At 42.5% G+C, this 22,575-nt stretch overlaps 1 protein-coding gene across 6 annotated transcripts in view; it reads right to left on the bottom strand.

The window, feature by feature from the left end:
- The window catches only part of CBFA2T2 (CBFA2/RUNX1 partner transcriptional co-repressor 2), a 138,524-nt gene extending 121,121 nt beyond the window's left edge, over positions 1-17,403 (bottom strand). For 2 of the 6 annotated variants that reach the window (XM_070588019.1, XM_070588021.1), the window contains exon 1: positions 17,185-17,362. Coding sequence is in view for 2 of the 6 variants with exons in the window: in XM_008535868.2 (XP_008534090.2) it covers positions 17,185-17,218 (34 nt within the window). In the remaining 4 variants the exon portion in view is untranslated. Of the gene's footprint in view, positions 1-17,184 lie in introns of all 6 variants that reach the window. The other 4 variants (XM_008535868.2, XM_008535864.2, XM_070588018.1 and 1 more) reach the window with 4 other exon arrangements.
- Between the last annotated feature and the right edge of the window lie 5,172 nt (positions 17,404-22,575).

Genomic DNA, 22,575 nt, shown 5'->3' with positions numbered 1-22,575 from the left:
TACTTCTAGAAATTTATTCTACAGATTTATGAAATATCATTTTTTACAAAATTATGCAGCATTGTTTGTAACAGCAAAAAATTGGCATGTAAATATCCATCAATAGTGGACTGTAGGAAAAAAAGTATTGTGCATCCATACAATGAAATACAATGTAAAATGAGGAAGTTCTTTTATGTATGACTTTAGATGGCCTACAGGAATATATCTGAAAGGACACAGAAGAAACTGGTAATGCTACTTGCTTCCAAAGAAGGGAAAAGAGTGGCTGGAGTGGAGCACAGGGGTGAGAAAGACCGTTCACTAAACAGTCTGTACCTTTTAAATGTTGAATCATGTAAATACATTGCCAGTCCAAAAATTAATTTTAAAAAAAGTTGTCGAAAAAGAAAAAGAGACTTGGTTCCAGACAGGCATCATTTTCTCTAAGAAGCCTTTTCTGAAATACATCCACGCACACACATAGGTCAGATGCCCATCCTTGTTTGTTCTTATCATGCTATTATCACTTCTTACCATTTGGAACTGAAACTATCAATCTCTCTCTCTCCCACTACTGGACAACATCTAAACTTATCCAGGGTCTTAGAACTCTCTTTATATCACCCAGCATCTGGTAGTAGGGGCTCAATAAATGTTTATGAAAGTCAATGAGTATCTGAAATCAAGAGTACCTTAGAAAATCAACGACCTTTAATCACTGTAACAAAAATTCATTATCGTGCACCTTCTAATATAATTAGTTGCTCATCTGTCTTTCCAACAGAATACAAATATTAGGCCCCTCAAATAAACAATTTATTGAACTCAATTACCAGAATAAAGAGAACCAAGAGACTCAAAAGGCAAGTGAACTAAAATAATCCACAAAAAACGTGACATTCACATAAAGATAATCAGGAATTAATTTTAGGATTTCAAATTACTATTTAATAACTATAGTTTTTACGGAAACTTCTCATTTACTACATCATTCCTCAGAGTCCAACAGCCATAAAATTAGCATAGATTGTTTAGAGACCTATAGAAAGCTCACAGCAAACCAAGTGTTGATGTCTACAGCTGCAGCTGGCTGCTCAGTGGCTCTGAGGCATATTTGGCATCCCACCTCCTTCCTGAGAAATTCCTTGCCTCTATTGATTGAACCAGAATCCTTGCTTTACTATTTCCCAATATAATACTCCCTAATAGCATCAATTACAAGGGAAAAAGATGGACAATCACTACCCAAATTTAATTAAAACTCAGTTGTCAAGGCTTTCATTACAAGAGCAATTGACAAATTGTTAGGACACAGAAGACAAGCTGGAAGACCTTTAAGGACAGGGACTGAATCTTACCTACCTTGACAGCTCCATGGCTCTTAGCACAGTCCCTGCTTCCAGCTAACAGCACCGCAATAAGGTCGTTAAACGAACGGTTTCAGGTAGAGAGACTAGGAAGGAGATTTTTATTTTATATGTATTATTTAAATTTTTTAAATGTATTCATGTATTACTTGTGTAAAACAAAGTAAATATGAAAAAAGGGGGCACTAGGTCTCTGTGTATGATATAGTATTACCGTCCTTTTTGCTATTCAGCTCTCACATTAAATTGCTTCTTCCTGGGCCAGCCCGGTGGCGCAGCAGTTAAGTGCGCACGTTCTGCTTTGGTGGTCCAGGGTTCGCCGGTTCAGATCCCTGGTGCTGACTTGGCACTGCGTGGCAAGCCATGCTGTGGCAGACATCTCACGTATAAAGTAGAGGAAGATGGGCACGGATGTTAGCTCAGGGCCAGTCTTCCTCGGCAAAAAGAGGAGGTTTGGCAGCAGATGTTAAGCTCAGGGCTAATCTTCCCCCCCACCCCCCAAAAAAATTGCTTCTTCCCTGTTCATACATAATCATTTTTTCCCTGCAAACTTGTTCCAATAAACAACTATGGAAACCACCAAAAATGGAGATTATAACAAAATCACTCATATAATACCAAACAGTGTTCAAAACATGTTTATACAGTCCCTCAATTGATTCTCACCTTGTCACCTGGTTACCTTGTCAGGTAGACAGAAAAAGGTATGGCCGTCCCCATTTTACAGATAATGAAATAAACTCAAAATCTAAATATGAACTGTCCAAAGTTGCACCACTTTTGAGTTGGAGGTAAAAGGAAGCACTGGGATGATACCCATGTCTTCCCTGATTACACTTCTATCTAAAGAGAAACAATGTATCCTCACAGCTCCAAATCACAAAACCCCCCACCCCTGCATGCCAGCTGTGTGATCAGGAGCAAATCACCTGATTTTTTTTAACCAATCCCCTCGGAACGAAATAAAAGGATGAGGATACTACTACCTACCTCATTTGATGCTGTAAAAATTAGATGTGTGAAAATTGTTCTGATATATAAATAGTGGTTGCTATTATTTCTGTTAACGATATGTAAGATGACTGCACTAACTCCAACAGAAGACAAATAGTGAGACTCTATATTACACAAAGTAACAGAGAATACGCCTTTCACCATAGGAATTGGACAACCAAAACTGATTTCATCCAGGTACACTGTTCCCTTAACAACTAATTCTAAAACAAAATAAAACACCCAACAAGCAAACGGAACTCTCATACACTACTGGTAGAAACGCAAAATGGTACGGTGAGCCATTTTGGAAAACACTTTGACAGTTTCTTAAAAAGTTAAACATGAAATTACCATCGAACCCAGCAATCTCAATCCTAGGTATTTACCCAAGAGAAATAAAAACATATGTCCCGGGGCTGGCCCGATGGCACAGCAGTTAAAATGCGCATGTTCCGCTTCAGTGCCCGAGGGTTCGCCTGTTTGGATCCCGGGTGTGGACATGGCACCTCTTGGCAAGCCATGCTGTGGTAGGCGTCCCACATAGAAAGTAGAGGAAGATGGGCATAGATGTTAGCTCAGGGCCAGTCTTCCTCAGCAAAAAGAGGAGGATTGGCAGCGGATGTTAGCTCAGGGCTAATCTTTCTCACACACACACAAAAATGTCCATAAAAGACACACATGTAAATGTTTAGTGCTTTATACATAACCATCAAAACAGGAAACAACCAAAATGCCCATTAACTGGTGAATGGATAACAAAAAAAATCACGGTACATCCATACATCCTACTCAGCAATAAAGAGGAGCTACAGATACATACAACATGCAAGAATCTAAAAAGAATTACAGTAAGTGAGACACCAGACACAAAGGCTACATACTCTATGGTTCCATTTATATGACATTATAGAAAATGCAAAACTAGAGACAAAAAAACTCCACAAAAACCTAGAGAGACAAAAACCAGTATAACAGTTGCCAGGGGCTACTGAGTGAGGGGAAGGGGACATAAGGGAACTTTTGGGGACAAGGGTGATTACAACTGCATACATCTGTCAAAACTCACAGAACTGTGCCCTTAAAAACAGTAAATTTTATTTTATGTAAATTGTATCTCAAAAAACTTGACTGAAAAAAAATAAGAAACTACCCTATCCACACATCTGGGGAAAAAAGAATACTTAATTATCACAATATTTACTCTCAATTTGGTTGACTATTTGCTTAAAAACATGACATTTCAGCTAAACCACCTAACAAGTGCTGGGTTAAACCTCTCTGTGGAGGTTTTACCAGAGATGCCATGTCTCAGAGAAACCATTTTCTCTCTTCCATGGGTACTGGAGAAGTTTGTTGCTAACATCAAAAGCCTGGGTACTTCTCTTTTCTAAAGAATTAGTATTATTTTGACAGTGCTCACTCCTGTAGTCACCATTACTTGACTTTCACTCATCACTTACTTTCTTCCTTCTCTTCTCCCCATACTAACTCCCCAAAAAGGGCGACCTATAGCTCTCACCTACAAATATATTTGAAAAATGAGCATGCCAAAATTCCTTCTCTGGGAATTTAAAAATGTGGACTAAGAACAGTTTAGTGGATACCAGGGGAAAGGTGGGGTGGGGGGCGGGCACAAAGGGTGAAGTGGTGCACCTACAACATGACTGACAAACATTAACGTACAACTGAAATTTCACAAGATTGTAACCTATCATTAACTCAATAAAAAAAAAAATTCAAAATTCCTTCTTTGAAGTTTCAAAGGCAAATGGCTCAGGAGCAAATCACTCTGTCTTTTACACACACAAAAAAATTAATTCTTCACTATCTGCCGAAACTAACAAGTCAGCAGCTGTAAATTACTAGGCCCAAATAAAATTTAAAAACTATTCACCTGGGGTAAGGAAGTCACTCCATGGCTGAGTCAATCAAATGCCCTTCCAGGGGCTGGCCCGGTGGTGCAGCCGTTAAGTGCACACGTTCCGCTTCTCAGTGGCCTGGGATTCGCCAGTTCAGATCCCGGGTGCTGACATGGCACCACTTGGCAAAAAGCCATGCTGTGGTAGGCGTCTCACACATAAAGTAGAGGAAGGGGCTGGCCTGGTGGCGCAGCGGTTAAGTCCGCACGTTCCGCTTCTCAGCAGTCCAGGGTTCACTGGTTCGGATCCCGGGTGCAGACATGGCACCGCTTGGCAAGCTACGCTGTGGTAGGCGTCCCACATATAAAGTAGAGGAAGATGGGCACTGATGTTTGCTCAGGGCCAGGCTTCCTTAGCAAAAAGAGAGGAGGACTGGCAGTAGTTAGCTCAGGGCTAATCTTCCTCAAAAAAAATAAATAAATAAAGTAGAGGAAGATAGGCACAGATGTTAGCTCAGGGCCAGTCTTCCTCAGCAAAAAGAGGGGGATTGGCAGCAGATGTTAGCTCAGGGCTAATCTTCCTCAAAAAAGAAAAAACTTTCAAGGATTCTGAAATTCTACCAAGACAGAAGTACCAAGAAAAAAAAGAAATCATACAAAATGAATATTTTTTCACCTGTGTCTGACTTTAAAGATCTTATTTTATTTTTTCCTTTTTTCTCCCAAAGCCCCCCAGTACATAGTTGTATATTTTAGTTGTGGGTCCTTCAGGTTGTGGCATGTAGGCACCGCCTCGGTGTGGCCTGACAAGCAGTGCCATGTCCGTGCCCAGGATCCGAACCAGCGAAATCCTGCGCCACTGAAGCGGAGCGTATGAACTTAACCACTTGGCCACAGGGCCAGCCACTGGCTTTAAGTGGTAAATTTGTTTCTAAAAGTACCTATAAAATTTCTGTAAGCTGAAATGCATTTTAAATGATTAAGGAGGGGCTAGCCCCATGGCCGAGTGGTTAAATTCACACACTCCGTTTTGGTGGCCCGGGTTTCGCTACTTCGGATCCTCGGTGTGGACATGGCACTGCTTGTCAGGCCACACCAAGGTGGTATCCCACGTGCCACAACCCGAAGGAACCACAACTAAAATGTACAACTATGTACTCGGGGGATTTGGGGAGAAAAAAGCAGAAAAAGAAAAGAAGATTGGCAATAGTTGCTAACTCAGGTGCCAATCTTTAAAAAAAAAGATTAAGGAGATACCCCAAAGTAACTTTTAAACACCCTACATTGACCATATACCCTCAGACCTTAAAGACCAAAAAAACCTATAAACAAACATGTTTGTCAAATGAACTCCAGTTGGTAGGTATTTCACAATAACATGGGTGAGCAATTCTGGAGCTATTTTCTGTATATTCTAAGATTGGGCAAATAAGTAAATACACTATGGATTAAGTGAGTTAGGCTTACAATCCCTCTCTAAGAGAAGCAACTTACAAATATGGAAAGGAGAAAGGCTAAATGATCTTTGTGGTACTGGAGGTATTAGTACGAACTCATGGTTTTTTTAATATACAGATAAAAACAGAAATAAATTTAGATACATATGCGTGTATGTGTATATTATGTGTTTGTATATACATACATTTCCTAGCTCTGTCCATTATGAGAAGCAATGACATCCCATAGTAATGAGCACGCATGGTGCCCAGATCTTCATTTCTCAATAATTTTCTCCACTAACAGGAATTAGGACAGAAATATCTTGGTGAAATGGCTGATTCCAAGGCTCAGACAGGAAGAAAAAGTAAGCCTGAAACACCCTTTTGTGCCAGAAAATAAGGAAGGGGTTCAAGAATATTAGGAACTTGTCAAAAGGACACAAGAGCTAGCTTGAAGGGGCTCCCACTGGCCAAATTGAGACAATGTGAACATTGCAATGAATGATAGTAACAGATTATAACCTACTGAAGAAAACAAGAATCCACAGTCTTGTTTTAAATAAATAAATATATATATATATATATATATATACATATAAATAAAGGTAAGAAAATGTTCCGCAGTAGAATATTAACTAATAAGTGAAGAAGAACTGATAGAAAATCAGGGGCTGGCCCCGTGGCCGAGTGGTTAAGTTCGCACACTCCACTTCAGCAGCCCAGAGTTTCACCAGTTCAGGTCCCGGGTGAGGACATGGCACCACTCAACAGGCCATGCTGAGGCAGCGTCCCACACAGCATAACCGGAGGCACTCACAACTAGAATATACAACTATGTATTTGGGGGCTTTGGGGAGAAGAAGGAAAAAAAAAAAGATTGGCAACAGATGTTATCTCAGGCGCCAATCTTTAGAAACAAAAATAGAAAATCATAGTACAACTATTAGGCAAACATCATCAACAAATGCTGAAATTAGCTGGTATAAGTTTCATGAAAACAAGATATTTACATGGACTCAGTATCTCCCCACAAGATTCTTACTAAATAAAGAGGAAAAAATAATAACTCTAAAGTGGAGAAAAACCTGGCAGACATCACATTAAAGTGTTCAAAGTTAACATCATCAGTTCTGTAACAATGACTATCATGTGTCTCTTGATATGACGCACTGAGAAGGACAGAACATCACTTTGTGATATTCCTGTCAAAATGCATAATCTGAAATCTATTCAAAAGGAAAACAAATTCAAGCCGAGGGACATTCTGCAAAATAAACGCCCCAAACCATTAAAAAAAGTCAAGGATTTTCCAAATTTAAGGAGACTGGAGACAGGACAACTAAATGCAGCACGTAATCTTCGATTGGATCCTAAAGTAGAAAAAAAAAATTTTTTTCCTCTAAAGAACATTATTGGAACAGACAGCAAAATTTGAATAAAGACTACTGAATAAGGTATACTAGGTAATAATATTGTATCAAGGCTGTACTTCCTGATTTTCATAAGTATACTGTGGTTACATAAAAGAATGTCCTACTTTATCGGAAATATACATTTAGTAATTTAGGGTAAAGAGCCGTCCTCTGTAACTTACTCTAAAATAATTCAGAAAAATAATAAGCATATGTACAGAGAAAAAGAATACAGAAAACAGTAAAATGCTGACATTTGGGGAATGAAGGTGAACAGCATACAAGAATTTACTACTACTCTTGCAACTTTTTTGTAAGTTTGAAATTACATCAAAATACAAAGTGTATAAAAAAAGAAAAAGGAATACAAAAAGTGTTTTTTTACAATGCAAATCACCATCCTTGAATATGCCTATGTTTTTCTAAAGCAGCTTATAGTATCATGTAATGTATTTAAGAAGAGATAATAGAACCATCCCTGATGGCCTAGCGGTTAAAGTTCTGAGGGCTCCACTTCAGTGTGGAACCACACCACTCATCTGTTAGTAGCCATGCTGTGGTGGCAGCTTAAATAGAAAAACCAGAAGAACTTACAACTATACACTACTATGTACTGGGGTTTTGCAGGGGAAAAAAATTAAAAAATAAAAAAAAGGAGGAAGATTAGCAACAGACGTTAGCATAGGGCAAATCTTCCCCTGCCAAAAAAAAAAAAAAGGAGAGAGATAATAGTTTAAACCACTAAGCCAGACCAACCCACCAAGGGAAAGTTAAGGGGGAGCTTATGAAAACTGGAGCTGCTGAGTTCTAAGCAGCTCTAGGCAGCAGGACAATGAATGCAAGAGGACATAACACCATCATCATTGTGGCTGGCATAGTGGTTAAGTTCACGCACTCTGCTTCAGTGGCTTGGGGTTGTTTGCAGGTTCAGATCCTGGGTGCGGACCTACATACCGCTCATCAAGCCACGCTCTGGTAGCATCCCACATGAAACAGAGGAAGACTGGCACAGATGTTAGCTCAGCAACAATCTTTCTCAAGCAAAAAGAGGAAGATTGGCAACAGATGTTAGCTCAGGGCCAATCTTCCCTACAAAAAAAAAAAAAAAAAAGACCATCACTTCTTCGTCTACTTCGCCCTCATCACTCAGAACTTCCCTCTTCTAATCCACCTCTACCTTTAATCTCAGCCATAAAGAGGATTTGCTTTTTGCCTGCCTCTTCCCCACAAGGTTGGCCCCACTTCTCTAGAGAGAAACAAAATCAAAGACATCATCACTTTCTCAATATTGACAAAGAACCCTGCCACATTTTTAGTGGAGAAAAATGTCACTAATATTTTAGCTTTTACTGTGGTGGAAAGAAAGACGAGTGGTGGAAAAGAGACAGTAAACTAGCTAAAAACTACATGTGAAAGAGAGGAAACCATGAGCGTAATTAGTGTAGCTCTAGGGATATAAGGTAGAAATGAATAAATCTGTGCTGTTTGAATGTCTGTTCTCATGTAGCTTGGAAAAATTAAAAGCAGGCAGGACCTCTACATGGAGATGGCTAAGTTAACAAAGGAATAAGGGAAACATTTGTAAGAAAGGAAAAGGTCAAAGTAGTGTGTCAAGGGAGCTGTGCTATGCCTGGTATTAACATTTCACTTGAGCTGCTGGAGAGGTCAGATTACATATTTGTCGCCATCAGCTAATTTAATTGAAAGGTCTAGCCAACTCCAAACCTATAGAGGCTGACAGAAGGATATCCAACTCTGAGTTATTCTGAATTTTACTTTGATTTCTGCATTTAATTATAGCAATACAAAACAGAGGGGAGAATCAAATCTTAAAGAGCTGCATTCCAAAGTAAAGGTTCACTGCATAGTCCATATATTATATTTGATGATCCATATGACAGCTCCTCACGGGGCCATGCAAAATTGACATGGACATTTCTTGGGCTTTTGATGTTCACTGCCATCATCTGCTTCACTGCTAAGATCAGGAAACATATGGGATGAATTGGTAAAGGCTGCAGAGAGTTTCTGTTGCCTTTTTTTTTTTTTAATTCATCTCTAAGGTCAGTTTAGAATACCTCTGACAAAGACCAAGACCTAACAGAACAGTCTTTAAACTATAGCCCATCCTAGGACTTTTTTTTTTTTAATAAGAAATGATGTTAGAGAAAGAAAGGCTGTTGAACGAAGATGATGGGAAACAAAGTATTTTCAGGGAGCTCTGGGATCCTCTGGAACCACGTCTAAAAACCTCTAGTTAGTAAGAGGAAGGAGCCATGTGACAGTCTAGCAAAGACTTTTTTTTTTAAGAATTTAAAATTGGACTTGAAAGTCAGATTCAGTTGACATATCTGCAATGGACTCATTTCACAAATTTAATTTATGGTACGCCAGCCTCTATAATTTTAGATAGCCTCAAGGCCTTCAAGGGTCCAGAGACAGAAACCAGAGACAGAAGCAAAAAGCTTCTTAACCAGCCATAATAAAACCCAGAGACAGGCTCCGTCACATGTACATACACTAGCTCATATTGCACATGGGTCAGTACAGCGCCAGTGAGGCCCCTCTTCTGGGTATCTTACCAAAGCAGAAACAATAACTTCTCTAGAATCTCTAGAGATTCTCCCGCATTAGCCTTCAAACTTTAAGGGATTTCAAGTAAATCTTTACAACTGAGTGATCGCTTTCTATGAGATTCAAAACAATACTCTGAAACTAAGGAATGAGGATAAAACTCACAAGTGAGAAATGTTACTTAGTCAATTAACTCATCATGATCCTAATGTTGCTTTCATTCATTGTACACTATCATTTAAATGATCCTTCTTGTCTAAAAGCATTCATTAAATTCAAGTAACTGACCATAGTCCAGTTCTGCATACCCTAGACAACAGGCTTAATACTCAATAACAAGTTTAAAGTCAATCTCTCTGCTTAGTTTTAGAATCTATTGATATGAAGGAAAACTAACCGGTTCCAAATCAGCATAAATGTATTCAAAAGTCAAAGATAAAGACAAAAATCATTACAAGTGTCCAAGATTCAATTTAAGAAGTCCCAAGTCTCAAAACAACCAAAGTCAACAACCCTAAAAAATAACCGAAATCAAAGGATAACTTTGTTCCGAATAGGAAAACTTATACTCAATTCTACACTAGGACTCACCGAAATGTCAATTCTAAATTAACATGCAGGGGGTTGGGCCCGTGGCCGAGTGGTTAAGTTCGTGCGCTCTGCTTTAGTGCAGCCCAGGGTTTTGCCAGTTCGAATCCTGGGCACGGACATGGCACCACTCATCAAGACTCACCAAGCCACGCTGAGGCGGCGTCCCACATGCCACAACTAGAAGGACCCACAACTAAAAGAACACAACTATGTACCGGGGGCTTTGGGAGAAAAAGGAAAAAGAAAATGTTTAAATTAACATGCAGATAGCAGGTGATTAAGTAATTAAGGTTTTGGAGCAATATTACTCTCAAGGCCTTCAGCTCACTTCACTCAACTCTGCCATAAAGTAGAGGTGGGGTGCTAGGGAGGAGTGTATAGAAGCAACAAAGGTTCTGAACTTCCCCCCCAAAAAGGGAAGAAACAGCCAGGCAAAGTTCTATAAAGCAGTAATGTTTAGTTATCTCTAAGCACTGTTTTCCTCACCTTATAAATGCTGTATTTTGATAACTTAAATGACCTTTCAAAATGTACGCACTTTACAATGACACAGAGCATAGGAAGGAGAGTTCAATTTTCCCATTCATAGATGGCCAACACATTTTTTTTTGAAGATTAGCCCTGAGCTAACTACTGCCAGTCCTCCTTTCTTTTTGCTGAGGAAGCCTGGCCCTGAGCCAACATCTGTGCCCATCTTCCTCTACCTTATATGTGTGACGGCTGCTACAGCATGGCTTGCTGAGTGGTGCCACGTCCACACCTGGGATCCAAACCGGCGAACCCCAGGCCACCAAGAAGCGGAACGTGCGAACTTAACCGCTGCACCATCGGGCCAGCCCCAATGGCCAACACATTTAAAATAATTTTTTTTTTGCAGGGGAATATTCACCCTAGGCTAACATCTGTTGCCAGTCTTCCTCCTTTCTTCTTCCTTCCCCCACCAAAGCCCCAGTACACAGCTGTGTCTAGTTGTAAGTTCTTCTGGTTCTTCTATGTGAGCCACCACCACAGCATGGCTACTGACAAAACACTTATGTGGTTCTGCAACCAGGAACTGAACCCAGGCAGAGGAAGCAAAGCAAGCCAATCTTAACCACTAAGCCATCAGCAATGGTTTGCCAACACATTTCAAATAACAGCTACCTTAATATTAAGAGCTCAGGCTCTGCAGTCAGAAAGATCTAGATTTTAATCTGGGCTTGGTTATTTATTAGCTCTATGACATCTGAGTCAATTTCCTGATTTGTAAAATGAAGGTATCTACCTACCTAAAAGAGTGTGGGATTAAAAGGCAAAAGGTGAGTATAATGCTTGGAATGGTATGTGGCCCAAAATAAACATCCAATATTAGTCTTTTTTTTTTTTAAGATTTTATTTTTCCTTTTTCTCCCCAAAGCCCCCCAGTACATAGTTGCATATTTTTAGTTATGGGTCCTTCTAGTTGTGGCACATGGGGCACTGCCTCAGTGTGGCTTGCTGAGCAGTGCCACATCCATGCCCAGGATCCAAACCAGCGAAACCCTGGGCTGCCAAAGCAGAGTGCACGAACTTAACTACTCAGCCACGGGGCCAGCCCCTAGTCATTATTATTAAGCAGGAATCATCCCCATTTATAGACTGAGTCTCAGAGGCTGACTAACTTCCCACAGAATTAGGTCTCAAACCCAAAGCCAGTCTCCAAATTCTGCTTTTTCTTTTTTTTTTTTTAAAGATTTTATTTTTTTCCTTCTTCTCCCCAAAGCCCCCCAGTACATAGTTGTATATTCTTCGTTATGGGTCCTTCTAGTTGTGGCATGTGGAATGCTGCCTCAGCGTGGTTTGATGAGCAGTGCCATGTCCTCGCCCAGGATTTGAACCAACGAAACACTGGGCCGCCTGCAGCGGAGTGCGCGAACTTAACCATTTGGCCACAGGGCCAGCCCCTGCTTTTTCCATTGTGCCAAACAACCTGCCTCATGTACATTTCTGCCTTTTTAAGCAGGTTACTAACTGCAATTTAACTTGTCTCGACTGTGGTCACAGATTGTGGTGCTTTTAATCTTACTCCATTTTTTTTCTTATCCAATGGTTTGGGGGAAAAAATGACTAAATACATCAATGTGGCATAGTAGGTAAGGACCACAGAAGAGGATGAGACTCTCTCTCTCACTGGCAGTTTGCTTACCTTGAGTAGCCCCTCTCTTCACCTGATGTAGTGCTTTTAAATCTGTATGAGCTGGGCTCACAGTACCTTTGTTTGAAGCATATGCAGAATCTGAGTAAAATTTGAGTGAAAATTCTGAGGAGTTATCTTACTAACAAGGTATACAAGCTTCAATCATAGTCATGGGCCCAGCAGGAAAGATAGCATATTCCAGTAAGGATAATTCAAAGAGGGTTTAATAAGGGGACTATAAAGAAAGGTGTGGGCAGGATGTAAGATACCCACAGGGATAGTGGCAGTTCCTTGGGACTAATGAGAGTACCTCTAAGCCTAAGGAACACAGGGAATAAAAGCTTTCCAAACCTAGAAGGAGCAAGTCATGTATGTAGAGAGAACCACCTTCAGAGGAACAGCAATCTTCAATCAACGGTCACTGTAAGCAGAGGCAACACTCAGAGGAAGGGAACAGGGGAATTAAATTCTGTAACCACAGAGAGAAAGGAAGCCCACTGATGTAGTCCATGTAGGTAAGTCAGCACCCAGGGCACAGAACAGTCTGGGAAAGGATGGAATGTGGACCCAGAGGAGCAAATGGAAGGCACCTAATTCAACCTCAAAGAAGTCTTTTTGGTGCACTTTCACATCTCTTCTTTCATCCGACTGGGTAACTGCCAGATAAGGAAAGAGTTACTGAACATGACAGTTCTCACTTCTTTTGAATAGTAATGCACGGGGCCTACCTACCGTAAAATATTTGTAAGCAAGTTTTTCACTACTAAGTATGATCATTTACCATTCCACTTGTATCCTGAGAATTCTTTGAAAGGTCCAATGATTTATACACCTTTGCCCACACTTACGGACTTTCCACTTACCTTGCTAGGCAAAATAAAATCACAAAAATACAGATACTTTCATAACCCTCACACAGTTTATATTTAGTAGTTTATCTTCTTTGATAACGAAGAAGGCAGAATGAGGTAAGTGCCAGCAGAGAGGAAAGGGCTGTGGTGCTGTGAAAAGTTCTAGAAGAGGCTTCCTTGCCATCTGGCCCCTGCCAGGCACAAGTCCAGCCAGAATTCACTGTTATCCTATTAATAAGGTATACAAGCTTCAATCAGGTTCCCTGCAGGTCCGGATCCTGGAGAACTACTCACCAAGCTCTCAAAAGCCTCCAGTTTCCACTCTATATCCTTGGCCAATAAGGTCCACTCCTCCTCCTACTGGAAAAAACCCCTCTCCTTCTTAGGTCTGGTTCAAATGTCACTTCTTTACCTGAACCTTACTTGCACTCTCAAAGAACAATTAGCTAAGCCTCCTCTGCATCCCCAAAAGTCTCTGCTCGGAGCACTTAAAGCACTTTGTCATTGTCCATGTACCCGTGCAGGGGCCCTACTAGACTTTGAGACCCTAAGGCATCTTTGCATCCTCAGCCACTAACAGCACCCAAAACAGAGTGCGTCAAGCCCAGTATAAGTACTTTATACATATTAATATATATATTAATACATTATATTAACATATACACATTATCAATCATCACAATAAAATTGCAAATAAGGTAGGAACTCCCCATCATCTCAACTTTACAGATGATGAAAATAAAGTTTATAGAAAGGCTAAGCAACATGCCCAAAGTCTCAAAGCTAGTAAGGATAGACCCCAAGATTTCAACCTAGGCACAACTCAACAGTTTCAACAGACCTCATGGGTTGAGGGGAAGGTCCCATTACAAGACCAATGGTCTCCACCCCAGGGGGCACAGGTATTATTCACACAATGGGGTGTGGAAAGACAATATTGGAACTTCTACTTATATTTGCTTTAGTTCATCCTTTTGTAAAATATCTATTTTCGCACATTATAAAATGTACACAATACAGAGTACAGTCAACACTGTAATTGTAATTTAAAACAAACATTCACATATGTGTGCATACTCAACCCTATTTACTGACAGAAAGAACACTAAAAACATTTGCGGCCACTGCTCTAGATGACTTCCCCCAGGGACTCTGAGCTCCTGTATTCTCTGCCCAGGACTTCAGTTAAAAACATTAGCCAAGGGGCTGGCCACATGGTTAAGTTCACGCGCTCCACTTTGGCGGCCCAGGATTTTGCCGGTTTGGATCCTGGGAGCAGACACGGCACCACTCGTCAGGCCATGCTGAGGCAGCATCCCACATGCCACAACTAGAAGGACATACAACTAAATATACGACTAGGTACCAGGGGGATTTGGAGAGAAAAAGCAGAAAGAAAAAAAAAAAGATTGGCAACAGTTGTTAGCTCAGGTGCCAATATTAAAAAAAGAGTTAAAAAAAAAAATTAGGGGCTGGCCCCGTGGCCGAGTGGTTAAGTTCACATGCTCCGCTGCAGGTGGACCAGTGTTTCGTTGGTTCAAATTCTGGGTGCAGACATGGCACTGCTCATCAAGCCACGCTGAGGCAGCGTCCCACATGCCACAACTAGAAGGACCCACAACGAAGACTATACAACTATGTACTGGGGGTCTTTGGGGAGAAAAAGGAAAAAAAATAAAATCTTTAAAAAAAAATCAATTAAAAAAAAATTAGCCAATCAAGACTATGAGTAAGCTTCTGGAGGCAAGGGTCTGCTCTTAATCACCTTTGTAGCCCTCCCTCAGCAAAGAGCCTGGAGCTTAGCAGAAGGTCAATGTTGGATCCAAGTGTATTGTAAGAACCTCACTAAAAAAATTCTCAGGGGCCAGCCCTGTGGCCGAGTGGTTAAGTTTTGTGCACTCCACTGTGGCAGCCCAGGGTTTCGCTGGTTCGGATCCTGGACGCAGACATGGCACCACTTATCAGGCCATGCTGAGGCGGCGTCTCACATGCCACAACCAGAAGGACCCACAACTAAAAAATATACAACTATGTACTGGGGGGCTTTGGGGAGAAAAAGCAGGAAAAAGAAATCCTCAATATTTTAAAGCAACTTACTATATGCTTATAGATTAAAAAAAAAAATACATGAAACACACTGCCTAGGAATGTAATATAGATTTCTCTTAGGAACACTGAAAAAATTAAATAAATAAAGCTTTAGTTACATAATAGAACCAAAAATTGTACTTTGGGGCATAATTTAAACTGAAAACTGCATAAAAAAAGATTTGGGGGCCAGCCCCGTGACCAAGCGGTTAAGTTCGAGCGTTCCGCTCCACGGCCCAGGGTTTTGCCGGTTCGGATCCTGGGCGCAGACACAGCACCGCTCACCAAGCCATGCTGAGGCAGCATCCCACATACCACAACTAGAAGGACCCACAACTAAAAATATGCAACTATGTACAGGGGGGCTTTGGGAGAAAAAGGAAAATAACATCTTTAAAAAAAAAAGATTTAGACATAAAAAATTTAAGTTCAGATATAGGGAACTTTCCTGAAATGGTGCACCTTTGTCAAACCTAAAGGGTCACCACTGTCTGCCTCTCTTCAGTTATATGCTCCAAGAGGAAGGAATCAACCATCAACAGCAGCAACTGCAGAGCCGACTATGAAAATGCACTAGCTGGATGCTGGATACTTTGCATTTCTTCAATCCAACATTTAATGGTGTCAAACAAAGAGGAGAGGCTGGTAAAGCCTCCCTTTATGTGTTGAAGATTAGGGGCTCTGAGGCCAGATCACAGGCTTCCTTCTGTTCCTCAGTTTCATCCTCTGTAAAATGGGCATACTCAAATACTTAACTCTTATTTATGTTGTCACCAGGATTAAATAAGAGAAAACATGCAAAATGGATTTATCTGTTTCCTCATTTACCATGTCCTCTCTCCCCTTCCCCCAACCAAACTCAAAGCCCGGGTTTGGTCCAATTTGCTGCTATATTCCGAAAGCCGAGAATGATACTTTTACTTAATAGATCATTTAATAAATATCAAATGAATAAAATACAAAATGCCATTTGCTCAAAAACTCTTGGCTATTATTGCTGCTGTAACAAGAAACAATTAAAATTTTATTGTTATTAAAAGACTCCCACCCCTCCGCCAAGGATCTCAAAGAATTCTATTCTAAGAGGACTGGTAGATAAAAGCTGGAATGGAGAAACGGAGGTAGGAAAACAGTTGGATCATAAAGCAGGACTAACCGAAGACAAAACAAAATCTCCAATACACAGACAGAGCCCAATTTCGGGCTTCTCCAAGCGAGGTTCACTGGGAGCGAGGTTCACTGGATGAGGTTTATTAGCGATTACAACAATGACAGTTTTCGCGCTTGTGTGTGTGACAGAGTCTGCTCAGCATTCTGCTGGGCTCACAAAACCCAAGAATCTGCACGCCTCCATTTTGCAGATGGGGGAACTGAGGCTCGGAGAGAACCAAGGTCACAGCCTCTAAGTGGGGGAGCTGGGATGTGAACCTAGGCAGTCCGACCCCTAAGCCTGCACTCAACAGGCCCCTGGGAGGGGCATCCTCGCCTCCACCACCGGCCACACGTCCCTCGAAATTGGACATAACACTTCCCCAGGAGCCGCGCTTCGTGGCCCCAGCGCCGGGAAACAAAACAATCCTTGTCCGCGGGCAAGCCCGATGGTCGCCGGCCGGGCCTGGGCTCCGAGGCCGCGGTCCCCAGTTGCGCTCACACTGTGAGCCCCGAGCTCTCCGGGCGGCCCAGGAAGCGCCCGGGCGGCCTCGGGAGCCCGGGAAGGCCCGGCCCGCCGCGTGACCTTGGATCTGCGCCCTGCTTCGGGCCTCAGTTTCCCCACCCCAGCCTCGCGCCGGGGGCCTCTCGGGAGCTCGCGCCTGTGGAGCTGCAGGCCCCTCACACGCCCCCCTCGCCGCCCGCATTCCTGCCCCGCTTACGCTGGAAGGCGGCCGGTCCAGGGACGCCCACCATCGCCGAGAGCCGCCGCCGCGCGCCTCCGGCCTCCACCCGCGGCCCGGGTCCCTCTCAGGCGCCGCCGCGGGACCTGTAGCCGCCGAGCTCGCAAAGCCCAGCGCCGCCGCTGCTGTCGCCGCCACCGCCGCCGTTAGGCCGTGCACCGCCCCGCCCCCGGCTAGCCCCGCCCCGCCCGCCGGCACGCCCCCGCCGCGCGCTCTCGCCCGCCAGACCAACGCACGCGGAAGCCCGGCCCAAAGACCTGCTCCCGCGAAACCCCGCCCCCTGACCTGCCCCGCCCCTTCCGCGCGAACCTGCCGCCCTATCCCGGCGCGTCCTGCTCCTCAGACCCGCCCCTCCTGCGTCATGCGCGCCCGTCGCGCGCACGGCCCGCTCTTCGGGCGCAGGTCTTGCTGCTGAGGCCGGGGCAGCGGCTCAGGCCCGAGGGCGGAGGCGGAGTCCTAGGGGGCGGAGCTCACGGGCGGGGACGACTGCTCACCTGGGTTATCCAGGTTGAGGCCTGGTCGCCTTTCGCACGTCGTTAAGTCGCTTCCCCTTTCTGGCCGATGGTGTTCCAAAAGCAGAAAATGTCATCATCATAATATTAATAACTGTTAGCTATCTTTATTGCTATTGAGCTCTTTATCGTGTTCGGGTGCTATTTTTATACACTCCATTCAGGTAATCCTCACAATGAGGGAAAGAGGTATTATTTCACCCTTTCCACACGTGCAGAAAGGGCTTCCCCACCAAGCAGCTTGCCCACTGGTTCCTGTTAGCAAGAAGCAGAGCTGGGATTGGAACCTAGGAACTTCTGACTTCAGACCTAGTACTTTAAGTTACTCTGAACTATTCTGTCAAAAACAGGGATTAAAATTAAAACAAGAGATTAAAAATTCCAAACTCCTCTGGGCCAGCCAGTGGCGCAGCGGTTAAGTTCACACGTTCTGCTTCTCCGTGGCCCAGGGTTTGTGGGTTTGGATCCTGGGTGTGGACATGGCACCACTTGGCACGCCATGCTGTGGTAGGGATCCCGCATAAAATAGAAGAAGATGGGCATGGATGTTAACAAGGGCCAGTCTTCCTCAGCAAAAAGAGGAGGATTGGTTGCACGTGTTAGCTAAGGGCTAATCTTCCTCAAAAAGAAAAACAAAGTTGGAAAAAAACTAAAAAATAAAAATAAAATGGCATGGGTAAATTCTAGATCTATTCTACATCTTGATTGCCATGATAATTACATGCATTTGTCAAAACTCATAGAACTGTACATTTTAAAAAGTGAAAGTTACTTTATATAAATTTTTAAGTGAATTTAAAAAGTGAAAAAATTGAAGTATATGTACATATATAGCAAAATGCAAATGGCAAGCATACGACTCAATGAATTGTTTCAGGTTTAAATAACACTTTGTAACTACCACACATACCAAGACAAAGCTCATCTTCCACCACCCTAGAAGAATGTGTAATGTCTCTTTCCCCCCCGGCAGTCACTACTATTCTTACTTCTATCACTGTAGCTATATAATTGTTTTTTGCTTACTAGCTTTATTGAGATATGATTCATATATCGTACAATCACCCATTTAAAGTGTACAATTCAGTGGTTTTAATATATTCACAGAGTTGTACAACCATCACCAGAATCTAACTTTAGAACATTTTCATCATCCCAAAAAGAAACTCCATACTCATGAGCAGTCGCTCTCCATCGTGTCCTCTCCAGCTCTTATGATTGCTTTTTTAAAAATCAACTTTTTTAGGTGTACTTTATATACAATGAACCACATCAATTTAAAGGACCCAATTTGATGAGTTTTGACAATTACATATACCTGTGAAATCACCAGCATTATCAAGATGCCAAACACTTCCATCACCCCTCTCTGATTCCTCCTCTTCCTTTACAAAGCATCCTTTCATCTACATCTAGACCCAGGGAACCACTAATCTGCTTTCTGGCACCATGCATTAGTTTGCATTTTCTGGAATTGCATATAAATGGGTTCATACAACATGTACTCTGCTGCCTGGCTTCTTTCACCCAGCATAGTGATTTTGAGATTCATCTGTGTTGTATCTACCAGTAGTTTACCTTCCCTTTTTATTGCCAGGTAGTATTTCATTGTTTGAGATATACTACATTCTACTATTTTTGAAAATAAAACTTTCTTGCTAAAGACCTGGACAGGCCTGGCTTTGAACATACAGATTTCTCAAGTTCTATTGGGTTTCAGATATAAATTAGTCTCCACAGGTTCACCACCTTTTCTATTTCTTTATCATTCTTGCTTAGTTTGTGGTGGGGTGTGTACATGTGTTGAAGGTAGGGGAGAGAGGCCTTCTAGAAAAGCAGCACCTGTATCCATTGGTTACCTAAGGCCTAGAGGATCAGGGACACTAACATTTAAGAGTCAGACACAGATACCTGTGCCTTGTTGACTGAATTTGACCTCAGCTTTGCAAAAGCTCTATTTTCCAGCCAAAGGAGCTGAGGCTCAGAGAGGTTAAGAGACTTACCATAAAGTTTGCCTGAGTCAGAAGCTTAGTCTTAGACAGAATTGAATTCTGACATGCTTTTCACAACCTTCTAAAGGAATCATGCACTTTGTAGACCTAAGAAAATGGCTTGGGGCCTGGCTGTTTCTTGTCCAAACCAAGTGATGTTTTCCTAACTGGTGACAAGAAGAATAAAGATGGGTGGCAGGGAGACGTGAATGCTGCCTGCCATCTGCCCTGGCCATGCCCCTTCCGCTGGCAGGTGATAAACACAAGGCCCAGCCAGATGACAGTCAGTGAAGAGAAGCCAATTTAAAGGTGTATGGTCCTTGTTAGGTAAACAGGAACCTAAAATGCCCATGGCACTTTAGAAAGCCTATCTGTGTACCAGGGAACTATTTGCCATGGTTGGGACTTCTCTAATAAGCAAGGCTTTTTCTCCACAGGAGGCTGAAGAGCCCAAGAGCTCCCAGAGGGAGAGATGAACAAGTTGAGCTTCTTGGCCGAGGGTTATATTCTTTTTTTTTTTTTAAAGATTTTATTTTTTCCTTTTTCTCCCCAAAGCCCCCCGGGACATAGTTGTGTATTCTTCGTTGTGGGTTCTTCTAGTTGTGGCATGTGGGACGCTGCCTCAGCGTGGTCTGATGAGCAGTGCCATGTCCGCGCCCAGGATTCGAACTAACGAAACACTGGGCCGCCTGCAGCGGAGCGCGCGAACTTAACCACTCGGCCACGGGGCCAGCCCCCCGAGGGTTATATTCTTAAAATTCGTTATTGTTTATGAGAAAAATGTGAGAATATTCATGGTGAGGAATTTGTGTACCACACGAGACTTGGAAGAAAATGAAAACCACTCAGTTCTTTTTGTTTTTGAGGAAGATTAGCCCTGAGCTAACTGCTGCCAATCCTCCGCTTTTCACTGAGGAAGACTGGCCCTGAGCTAACATCCGTGCCCATCTTCCTTTACTTTATATGTGGGACGCCTACCACAGCATGGTGTGTCAAGCAGTGCCATGTCCGCACCCAGGATCCGAACCAGTGAACCCCGGGCCGCCGAGAAGCAGAGTGTGCGCACTTAACTGCTACTCTACCAAGCCAGCCCCAACCACTCAGTTCTTAACACACAGAAATAAATTGCTGTTGTTTTACTGTATATCCTTCTCAAATTTTTCTATTCATGAGTATATTTACATAATTGAGATGATACTATTAATGCATTTCTGCCTCCTGCCTTTTTCCTTTTTCTCACTATTACATACATCAGCATTTTTCCACATCACTAAAAATCATTTATGAACATCACTTTAATGGATGGCCACATAATACTTTACTTTTGATAGAATCCGATATGAATAGTCTTTAGGGCTGTTTGTTTTATTTTTTCTATTAATAAATTATGCCTTGTTGAACATCACTGTGCATCCGTCTTTCCTATTTTCTGATTCTTAGAATATATTTTTCTTTTACTTTTGGTGAGGAAGATTGGTCCTGAGCTAACATCTGTGCCAATCTTCCTCTATTTTGCATGTAGGACGCCTCCACAGCATGCCTTGATGAGCAGGGTGTAGGTCTGTGCCTGGGATCCAAACTGGCGAACTGGTGAACCCTGGGCAGCCAAAGTGGAGCACAAAAACTTAATCATTATGCTGCTGGGCTGGCCCCAGAAGAGATTTTTCAAAATGATATTATTGGGTCAAATGATAGCAACATTTTCAGTTTTACCAAATCATGTTTCCACCAGTAGTGGTTGGGTATGCTCATCTCTCAACACCCTAACAATGGGTATTAAAATTATTTTACAACATTTCCAAATTTATAGATAAAAATATGATATATTGTTAATGGCCAGTATTGCTCCCTGATGGGTAAGTAAATTCATGAGACTCAGAAGTCCCCAAGGAGAGAAGGGTATGCCACCCCAAGGCAGTGTACCTCTTGCCCTGCAGGCAATGATACAGAGGCTTGCTCCTTGCAACTCCTACATCCAGTCATCATCTCCTTGACTTCACTGGTAAATGCCACTGGAATCCACATCTTCCTCCTCTACTGACTTCTGCTGTCCAGGGTGAGGTTATCATCACTTCTTTATTTTTTTGGTCTCCATTTAGACATTTTATTATAAAATATGTCATACCTGCAGAAAGGTATACTGCACTATTGCAACAGTCTCCTAATTGGCTTCCCTTCCTCTAAGGTTCTCCCTTCACTAACTGTCCTTTGCAGCCAGAGGATCTGGGCAACTCATGTCTGCCCACATTCCAGCCTCCTTTAAAATCCTAAGTGGCTCCCTATGGACAAAAACTATTTAAACTCATCATGGTATTCAAGGCTGTACGCACTCTAACCTCGCTCACCCTCGCCTTCTGCCTGCCTTACCTTCCTCTCTGGCTACACAGAGATACAGTCATGTGTTGCTTAATGACAGGGATACGTTCCGAGAAAGGCGGCCTTAGGTGATTTCATCGTTGTGTAATCATAGGGTGTACTTACACAAACGTAGATAGTATAGCCTACCATACACCTAGGCTCTATGGTAGGGAACTTGTGGGACCACCACCGTATATGCGGTCCGTTGTTGACTGAAACGTCATTATGTGGCACATGACTGTATTTCACAAGAGCTACATCGATTGAATGCTTCCTGTGTGCCAGGTCCTGTGTGCAAAGCAGAAAGCATAGCTAATATCTCTGCTAGGTTAAGTGCTATCATGTCCCTTTTAACAGAAGAGAAGACTGAGGCTCATGAGGTCTGAGTGCTTTGTCCCAGGTCACACAGCTGGTAATTGGCCAATTCTAGAATCCATGTTTTTACCCCAAGTCACCATACTGGCTCTTCTCCAGACAACACTGTCCTCCAGGCCTTTGTCCAAACTGGT

This window comes from Equus przewalskii, chromosome 21, assembly GCF_037783145.1.
Source record: "Equus przewalskii isolate Varuska chromosome 21, EquPr2, whole genome shotgun sequence".
NCBI lineage: Eukaryota > Metazoa > Chordata > Mammalia > Perissodactyla > Equidae > Equus > Equus przewalskii.
This window is presented reverse-complemented; position numbering and strand designations above follow the sequence as displayed.